The following is a 10,859-nucleotide window of genomic DNA, read 5'->3' on the forward strand; positions in this document are numbered from 1 at the left end:
GAGGGGTCCTGGGCTGCCTGACCAATTTATCCCTGAGACTCAGGGCAGGATTGCCACCCATCAACCCAGTCACAGAATGCTAAAGATCACCATGAGGGAACTGACCAAGAATAGCAAACCTCTGTTTAATGAAAGCCAGGCCATCTGCTTCACCATCCTGGGGGTTCTGACATGCCTGGTCGTGCTGGGCACCATCAGCATTGTTTTCTTCAACAAGTGTGAAGTGTGGTTCTCCAATGCCAAGTACAGTCGTCTCCTCCGTAAAAAAAAGAACTTGCTCCTCAGGTACAGCAATGGGGATGAGCATACCATTAACATCATCTTACCTGAGAAGATGAATCTGAAATCCTACAGTAAGTGCCTGAATGAGATCTGAGCACACGGTGCTGCCCTCACCAAGACCTTCCTCTATGACATCTGCAAGGACATGCGGTTCATTTTAAAGCTTATAATTGATCTATTATCTTGTGTGCAGTGTGGTTAGAATAGCTCTATATCTGTGTGTCCATTGTGTTTGTGCTGCCGAGGAAACTTTCAGACCCAAACAGAGATTCTCAGAAAGTGATTTGAGTTCAACGGTGGGACTGTCATTGGGATTTTGCAAAGTTTTAAGTCTTTCTTCCTAAATCAAGAGGAAAATATATAGTGGCAAATAGTGGCAAAGACCCTGGATTTCTTTCAAGTCATTGCTGTGCTGGTAATCTCAGATACTTTACATTCTCTCCATGAACTTCAGTTCCTTTACCTTTAAAATAAAGGGAAGCAGATAAGATGATGAATATGGTCCCTTCCAGCTCACACTCCTAGTCTTGGTTATTTTGCCCTTTTCAGTTCACCATTTAGTTGGTTTGCTAGCAATGTAATTCTTTTAGCTTCCATTGAAGGATTACTTTGCAAGCACTAATAGTATATTGAAGAGAACATGGCAGTTTATTTTTTCCATGCTCACTATTTCAATAAGTAAAGTGTTTGCAGTCTAAATGTATAGAAGGAATATATATAGAAGTACAGTCAAGATCCTATTATAATGGGAAGATCAACTTTGGACTTAAGAGACCTCAATTCTCATTTTGGCTCTACAGGTAACTTTCAGGAATCCATTCACATTTTTGAACCCTTTGTCTCCTGCATGGAAAATTTAAAGGACTAGGATTTGAAGACACTTGAACTATTAAATCCCACAATTTGGGGATTTTTTCTTGAATAGAAGAAAGTACTTCTCGTGACAATGGACTTAGCCCATCTAAACTTGTATATGGGCATCTAGGTGGTAAAGTGGATAGAGTGCTGGACCTGGAGTCAGGAAGACTCCTTTTCCTGAGTTTAAATCTGGCCTCAGACACTGTGTGACCTTGGACCAGTCATTTAACCTTTTTTGCTGCAGTTCCTCATTTGTAAAATGAGATGGAGAAGGAAATAGCAAACCATTTCAGTGCAAAGAATCCCACACAACTGAAAATAACTGAATAACAAAAAAGTACTACCCACCATGACCCTCCTCTTAGAAAATAAATACTTTGCTTCTACCAGAATATGTAAAGATTTTCAGCAGACATATTATTCAGAAAACGAAGTGTGAGAACATACAGCTATTTGCATCTGCCTTCATACCATCCCAGCTGTATATTGGTTCCCTAAGGAACACTATATTGAGTGAAGTAGTGTTACAATGAGGTAATGAATTCCATAGGCACAAATATTAAGATGAGGGATTATCTGAATAATGTTATAGCATACTTTTTTAACCATTTAAAGGAGGAATGATTATAACATTTTAATAATAATTCTGTATAACATTACAGAATGATGATCATTGGAACAAATTGCATCAAGACCTCAGTAGATAAAGTTGGGGGCAGCTGGGTGGCTCAGTGGATTGAGAGCTAGTCCTAGAGATGGGAGATCCTAGGTTCAAATCTGGCCTCAGATCCTTCCTAGGTGTGTGATCCTGGGCAAGTCATTTAACCCTCATTGCCTAGCCCAGTGATTCCCATAGTGGGTGCTACTGCCCCCTGGTGGGTGCTACAGCGATCCAGGGAAGCAGTGATGGCCACAGGTGCATTTATCTTTCCTATTAATTGCTATTAAAATAAAAAAAATTAATTTCTAGGGGGCTAAGTAATATTTTTTCTGGAAAGGGGGCGGTAGGCCAAAAAAGTTTGGGAACCACTTACCAAACTTCTGACTTGGAACCAATACACAGTATTGATTCTAAGATGGAAGGTAATTAAAAAATAGATAAAGTAAGAAGTCTTGAAAATTTGACCCCACAGACACTGTGCTGAATACCTGAAGGAGATGTACACATGAAATCTGCATGTCTTACCAATTCACTGAGATCCTTCTAGAATTTGATGACTGGGTTCAATGCCTTTGTTTTTAGGTTGTGTTGACTTTATAACTCTATTTCTTGTGTAACAGATCATATAGCAATCCCTGTGTATATAAAATTAAAAAGATGCTCCCACTGGATAAGATGATCATTTATTTGTGTGAGAAAAATCATTTTTTAAATTTGTTTAAAAAAGAATTGATTTTAGTTTTTAAATACTTTTTTTCAACTAAAAGAAAATGTTTAATCTTTATGTTTTGTGATCTCCCATTTGGATACCTGGCTAGAAAAATGACTTGTAACCTGGTATAAATGTTTCATCTTCAAGCCAAGGTTGAATATGAAGACTTAGTTTCATTGGCATCCCTGTATTGTACCCTGCTAAATTTTCTCCATGCACTTTTTTGTTGTGTTGTTAATCTCAGTACTTCAAGTTTCAGTTATCTAAAAATTCATGGAATATTTGAAGAAATAGGTACAGTGAGGAATGATCCAGGACTTAGAAGGTCTGAATTCTACTCTGTACCAACAAGTTCTATGACGTTCTTAGAAGGAGCACATTACCTGTACAGATCTGAATTGGTTGCTTACCTGTCAAATACAGGGGATAGGATAAAGTGCTATAATTACAAAATCCTGTGTTTTAGAAAACATACATACCATGATAAAGGAGTCAGCCCATCCTGTAATTCTACTTTATTTATTTGGATTAAACCCTCTTGCATTTCCCAGAGGCTGGAACACCACCAATTCTCTCTCTTGTTAGTGACAAATTATTATCAAAATTTGGGATTGAGGCCCCACCAGAAACATTACTCAAAAATAATTGGGCTGTTCTCAGAAAGACCCATCATCATACAAATATATCTCAGTAGAGAGAATAGAGGATTTCCTGAAAGATAGACTTTACAGAAAACAAATCGAAGCCCCAAAGAAGTAATCATACTAATAGCTCATAATAATAGCTAGAGTATGCCAAGTATTGCAGGCTGTTTTACTCATAACAGTCCTCAGAGATAGGTAGTATTAGGATCATTATCTTCATCTTAAGAAGAGGAAACTGAGATCCAGTGTGACTTGTTCCAGACCACATAAACGATGGAGGCAGAATTCCAACAAAGGTTTCCTGACTCCACTTCCATCACTCTGTATTACATAATGCTGTTTCTAATCTGAATGAAAACTAAGAGGGTTACTAAGGTGCTCCTGGAATTTATTCCCTGGTGGAATTTTAAATTTAAATTTACTTGGGTGCTGCTGAAATGCTTCCCTCTCCCCAGACATTGTTGCAGTAACCTAATTAGAATATTTTATATTGAATGTAATTAAGATTATATCTATCTATGCTTCAATCTGTTTATATTATTGAAACAAATTTCAAGACCAAATGGAAAAACTAAAGGGCACCTCAGAAAAGTTTACTGGATCTTTCAAAAAGTGTCTTAATGTTTTGTTTTGTTTTGTTTTTTAAGAAGAGAAAACATTCTATTGCTACACTCTTATGATTTCCTGTTACTCATTAATTGGCAACATATTTCTAAGTATCCCTGAAGTTAAGTTTTTGTAAATAATATGTTCATCCTTTTCATTGAAACTTGCTTTCTCTGTGGCCCCTTTCCTTATTCATATATTTGAATATTCAAGTCAATGATCTTAGAGTTCATGAAGAGTATGTGACCAGAAGCCTGAGATATTAGAATATGGCACCCTGAAATTCCTTACATCTAAATTTTCATTCTGTCTCTACACTGGTCAGCTTTGCAACCTTAGGTAAGTCAATAAATGTCTAGAAATCTCAGTTCTTGGTTATCAAATGAGAGGCTTGAGTAGATGACCTTCTAATCCTGGAATCTGATTTCTGTGAAGGACTGCCACACTGCATGACTGGGAAGAATTTAGTTCATCTTTGCTATTCAAATTAGGCTTTCTTAACTCTCTCAATACGAGAGATATTACCAGACCAGTTTCCCCTTGGTGGCAAATCACTGTTTCTATTAGAGTAATCAATCAGATCTCAATTGGAACATAGCTCAGACAATAATGTACATTTCTTCATAAAGTCCATCTTCATAAAAACCTATTGCAATAAGTAGAATTGATTGAACTGAAACACTATATTTTTATTTATTTGTTTTAGTTTTAAAATTTGACATTTAAGTATTGGCTCCAAGGCAGAAGAGTGTTAAAGGCTAGGCAGTTGGGGTCAAGTGACTTGCTTAGGGTCACACAGCTTGGAAGTGTTTGAGGACAAATTTGAACCCAGGATATCCTGTCTCCAGACCTGACTCTCCAAGGCAAACTTAAGCTGATTCTCCAAATTATATTTCTAGGCAAAATTTCAGTTTTTATTAACATTGCCCTGAATTAAACAGAACAAGTCATTTATGCTTTTGATTGATATTATTACTATATTTTTGTTATGGGTTTAAGGTTATATCTAATCATCTAGATATTTATGTTACTAGATAAACTTCTAATATGACAGGGAAAAATTAGCAGAACTCAAAATAGTGCATTAGACTTGTTAATTTGAAATCTTTTTTAAAAGAACATTTTTCTTTTTTATTTAATAGTAATACTAACCAAAATATTTATATAGTACCTACCATGTATCAGGTACTGAGCTAAATGCTTTACAAACATTATGCCATTTGATCCTTGAAATAATTCTGGGAGATAAGTGCTGTTGTCATACCTATTATATAGTTGAAGATACTAGGACAAGCAGATGACTTGCCCAGGGTGATAGAACTAGGAAGCATCTGAGACCACATATGAATACTAACTCTTACCAACTCCAGACATAGTACTCTATCCATCGTAACACCTTCCTCACTGGTTTTTATAATCAAAGGTTCCATTCATGCTCTTATTAGCACTATGGTATGTATAAGAGTGAGGCTAGGTAGTAGTAATTATATTCTCATAATAAGGAATGTCATGTATTGAACAAAAAAGATTTCATAATTTTCAAAAGTTGAAATCTAGTCCCAGACATTTCCTAGTTGTGTGATCCTGGGCAAATCACTTAACCTCGACTGCCTAACCCTTGTTGCTCTTCTGTTTTAGAATTGATCCTAAGACAGAAAGTAAGGGTTTTTTAAAAAATTGTGTGGGATTCTAGGCCTTCATTACTAAGTACTCATTCTCTCCACAATTCCTCTTTATGCTCTAGATATCCACAGAATAGACCTAGACCTAGAAGGCACTACCAAAGCCATATGGATTAATCCTTTCATTTTGCAAATGTTGAAATTGGAGCTCATGGAGGTTAAGTGATTTGTTCACCAGTAGTAAATGTCAAAGGTGGGACTTAACCCCAGCTCATCTGGTTCTCTAGTGTCAGTACTCTTTCACTGCCTAGTTAAGAGTATGAGTAGAGGGTGAATGGAATCCTAGTATAGTCAGAGAGAGAACCTAGGGCTTTTAATTCCCAGATTCTCATTCCATGTCTGTACTCAGCAGCCACTGATAATTTGGTTGAGAAACTTAATCTTTCTGGAACCCTATATTCAATCATCAAATGTACTGATGTACCATGATTTAGTTTCATAAGCTTTAGAGTTGGCAAAAAACTTAAGAGACCATCTGCTATAACCCCCTCTTTTTAAAGATGAAGAAAATAAGGTCCAAGAAGAACCTGATCCTTCAGTTCTTCAATTTTATAATTCTGTAGTTTTCACATCTAAGAAGATTCCAGTCTGTTCATGATTTCTTTTTGGCCTTTGTCACTTTAATTAAGCCCTTCCGAATTTCCCAAAGCTAGTAAGTATTGACCACTCACTCCACCAGTATCAAAATGTGTGAATAGAGGTAGCAACTGCCTCAGTAGGAGTATAATTCAAAATGAAAAACAGAAATACATTTCCATCGACACTTATTGCATGATACAACATGACAAAAATATGAGCCCTCTTGAAAAGTTTTCTCTGTCATACTTAAGCTGATTTATCCATATTAGGGGTCTGAAATGTGAGGATCTTATTAACTTCCTGAATGTTTGCCTAATATTTGGTGGGAGAAGTTATTTTTTTCATTATGATTGCTGCATTTCCAAATTTTGTGTTAAGTGGAGTTAAGATCATAGCTATGCATTGATCAAGAGTTTTTGAGTGGCCAAGAAGCAGTGTGGTGGTGTGGGTAGAGAACTGGCCTTAGAGTGAGGAAAATTTTGATTTAAGTCCCACTTCTGACATATACTGACTTTAATCCTGGGTCATTCACTTATGAGGACTCCCAGGAAAACTTAAAACTATATAAGTAAGTGTCACTATGCATAGAGAGAAGAATTTTCCTCTACCAACATAATCACAAATATGCCAGGAATACCTATCAATCATATCAAACCTACATGTGGGAACTGCTAACTTGATAGTTTGTCTTTTCTTAAAGAAAGAGAGTATATGTTTGACCTAAAAAGGACCTAAAAAGTGCCATTTTGAATTCTTGAAATGAATGTCGGCCAATCAACCAACCAATCAACATTCATTAGTCCCCTAATATGTGCCATGCCCTCTGTAAATGCTGGGGATACAAAAAGACAGGCTCAAAAGCTTACAGTCTAAATGAGGGAGAGAAAATGTAAACGAGAATATACAAAGTAAGCTACACAGGATAAATAGAAAATAATAAATAGAGGGGAGGTGCTAGGATTAAAAGTGGTTGGAGAGGGAGGAAAGGTGGGCAAAAGTGAGAGAATATGGATTGCAAAATGTCAGAAAATGAATATTAAAAATTGTACTGACATGCAATCTGTAAAAATATTAACATTTTTTAAAAAGTGGTTGGGGAAGGCATCCTGTAGAAGAAGGGATTTTAGTTGGGTTTGAAAGGAAGCCAGGGAGGATAATAGGCAGAATTGAGGAGGGAGAGCATTCTAGGCACGGGAACCTAGAAAATGCCTAGATCCAACAGATGGAATGTCTTGTTCTTTGAATAACCAGGAGTCCTAGTGCCACTTGATTGAAGAATACATGATGGGAATATGGTATAAGAAGACTGGAAAGGTTCTAATGGGTTTTGCATGACAAATCAAACATTTTATGTTTGATCCTGAAGGGGACAGGAAATCACTGGAGTTTATTGAGTGGGAATGTGTGTCTGTGACAGGATCAGGCCAGTGTTTAAGAAAAATTACTTTCATGGTTAAATGGGGGATGGATTGAATTGAAGAAAGATTTGAGATAGGCAGACTCATAGAAGTGATGAGGGCCTGAACTGGAATAGTGGCACTGTTCGAGTAGAGAACAAGCCTATAGGAGAGGTGTTGCAAAGGTAGAATCAACAGGTCTTGGTAATAGATTGGATATAGTGATGTGAGAGATAATGAGGATGACTCCTAGGTTATAAGCTTGAGGGACTGGGAAAATGGTGATGCTCTCTATAGTAATTAGGAAAATAGGAGTTGAGGAGTGTTTAGGAGGCAAGATGAAGGGGGAATTTAGGGGGAAATTAGTTCCATTTTGGATATACTAAGTTTCAGATATCTACTCACTATTCAGTTTGAGATATCTGAAATGCTGTTGGAGATTCGAGATCGCAAGTTAGCAGAGAAGTTGTGGTAGGATAGGTAGACTTGAAAATCATCAACAAGAAAAATAAATTTTGTAAATCTGGGATAAAGGTTTTATTTATCAAGAAATGCATGATAAGGTGTTTGGGAATCAATTCTAAACTCCACTGAAGAATGGTTTCCCTCAGAAATTTGCTGCTTAAATGCATCACATGGTGTTCATATTATGTATAATTCATGTCTTCCCACTGTAAATATGTTCAAGAAATACCTAGGGGGTGGAAGTAGTGTCAGCATATGATAAAAGTAGCAGCCTAGAACACAGGAAAATTAGCTCCATGGGTGGGCTACAACAAGTAACTGTGCAACATCATTCCATGAATATCTTTAAGGCTCAGTTTCATTATCTCTAAATTAAGGAGTTTGGTTGGATTCCATAACCTTCCCATTCTAAAATGCTGTCATCCATAACACGAGGGTCCATCCTAGGATCATACTTGGCTCTGCCTTTTGGATTAAGCCTTTTTGCATTTCACTAAACAAGACACATCATTGTGTCGGCTTTCCCTGTGTGCTAATTTACTCTGTGATCTGAATTTAATTGAGGAATAGAACAGCATTACAAAAGTAAAAAATGTACATATTTTCAGTGGTCTGTGTGGATACCCACATGCTGACTACAGCAAACTTAAGCTAAGATTCCAAAATAAATTATATGAATGAAATCTGGGGGTCTCACTGATCCTTCTAAATTTTTGTGAGGCACATTACCCAAGAATCTCAAAGTTTGAAAGGGACCTCAGATAACCATTTAATCTAAATTCAACCTTTATCTGAATAAAAGTTCCCTGGTGCAGCATAGCCAAGAAGTCATCAGTCAGCCTCTGCTTTGGAAGACATCTGGTGATAGTCAGGGCTCTGCCTCCCCATAGAACGTAAGCTCATTGAGGGCAAGGACTGTCATTTACTTTTCTTTTTATTCCCAGTGCTCAGTACAGTGCCTGGAAAATATTAGATATTTTAAAAGTGTTTATTAGCTAGCTGATTCCTTAAGCAGCTTACTCTACTCAACTTACGGAGAGTTCTGATTATTCAAAAGTTTTCCTTTATATACAAGTGAAATCTGTCTCTCTTCAGTCAACGGTCTAGATCTGTACTCCAAGCCAAGGAGAGCAAAGCCTTTCTTCGTGGCAATTTTTCAAAAACAGCTCCTAATCATTTCTCCTTTCTGCTCTCTCCCCCATCTTCTTTAATCCCAAGTTCCTTCAATCTTGTATAAAATACACTTGGACTGAATAATTGTGGTGTCATTATTACTATAGTGTGTACTGAATGTGGTTAAGAATAAACAATACATTTTGTTTATTTGGAGTGGGGTTTCTGTGTAAAGTTTAGAGCCCAAATGAAAAAACTCACCTGTCAATCCAAGTAGTCCATGAAAAGAATTTATTTAATATAAAATGAGGAATGTTGTTCCTTTTTAAATGGAAAGGCATTTTTCTATTGTTGCCTTTTTAAATTTCCCATTTGGGTGATTTGTAATAAAACAGCTGTTGCAATCACGGATGAAGTTTTGCTTTCTAAGAAATGCTTTGTAAATACGAACAGTTACTAAGGTTCATTTGGTGTTCTGAGTTTCCTCTTAAACTTATTCCATGCAGTTACAGGATTAGAAAATGAATATCAGAGCATGGGAGATTCCTTTGAGATTGACTTCAATACTCTGATTTTGCCATAAGGGGATTAAAGTCTGGAGTGGTCAATTGGCTTGCTTGAGATCACACAACTAGTAAATGGCAGAGCTGAGCCTTGAATCCAAGGCTTTTGAATCCAAATTCTCCTAGTATACTATTGGTTCAAGATTTCACAATTTTAATGTTCACAAGAGTACTTATGGACTAGAAGCAGGGCAACCTGGGATAGTGGAAGGTATGACCTAATTCTTAGAAGGCCTGAATTCTTTTCCTGACTCTATATTAGCTGTTCACCTTAAGGGTGCAGTAGTTATGGGACTCAGTTTCTTCATCTATCAAGTGGTCATATAAATTAAATGGCCTTCTGACGCAAATGATAGTTCCATGTAGGAACTTTAATTTGGTCATTGAGATGAAGACTTCCTGAATTTTCTCTAAACAAGAAACTATAATCTTTCCTTCCCCTTAATAAAAGGTCACTGAATTTGTTCCAAAGCACTTGTGTCTGGAGGAGGCAGCAGAGTGGAACAAATGCTGGATTTGGGTTTCATTCCCAGTCCTGCCATCTGTATGTCCTTAGACAGGTCATTTATTCTCTCGGGGCTTCATTTTCTTCCTGTGTAAAATGAGAGGCACAGACTGGATGACTTCTAAGTTTCTTTACAGGTCTAGGTCTAGGTCTATGATTCTATAATCATATACTCATAACAACAAAAAACCATTTAGTTAGACTGTTGGGCCAAGTGCCAGGTCTTCCAGTTAGGAACACCTGAGTTCAAATATGGCCTTAGCCATTTACTAGCTCAGTTTCCTCACCTATAAAATGAGCTAGAGAAGGAAATGGCAAATTCCTTCATACCAGTATCTTTGCCAAGAAAACCCCACATGGGATGATAAAGGGTTAGACAGTACTGAAACAACTGAACAAAGACAACGGCAACAATGATGACAACAATAACAAACAACATCAGTAGAAAGGATCTTTCAAGCCTTCCTGAAAGGTTGAGTTTCAATCAGTGGACTGAAGCCTAAAAGCAAGTGGTCCTAATGAAATGCCTTGCCAAGAAACTTAGAGAGTACCATCAGAACTTGTTTGATTTTATTTTTATATTTGCAGTAATACTACTCTATTTCATGATGAGTGTGGCTAAGATTATATATAAACAAATCTGCATGTGTGTTTGTATTTGTTTCTTGCATTTATATTACCGAGGAAACTTTCACGTCCAAAGGAAAAACCCACAGAACACTATAAATAAAATTTTGGTTAATGTAATTTGATACACACACACACACACACACACACACACACACATATATT

General features: G+C 36.8%; 1 protein-coding gene across 1 annotated transcript in view; it reads left to right on the top strand.

The window, feature by feature from the left end:
* DLK1 (delta like non-canonical Notch ligand 1) overlaps window positions 1-376 on the top strand; it is a 32,302-nt gene extending 31,926 nt beyond the window's left edge. Inside the window, exon 5 of the mRNA XM_044661877.1 lies at window positions 1-376. This exon is cut by the window's left edge and continues 375 nt beyond it. Coding sequence (XP_044517812.1) covers window positions 1-376 — 376 coding nt within the window.
* The last annotated feature ends 10,483 nt before the right edge of the window (window positions 377-10,859 follow it).

Source organism: Gracilinanus agilis, chromosome 2, assembly GCF_016433145.1.
Source record: "Gracilinanus agilis isolate LMUSP501 chromosome 2, AgileGrace, whole genome shotgun sequence".
NCBI classification, from domain to species: Eukaryota; Metazoa; Chordata; class Mammalia; order Didelphimorphia; family Didelphidae; genus Gracilinanus; species Gracilinanus agilis.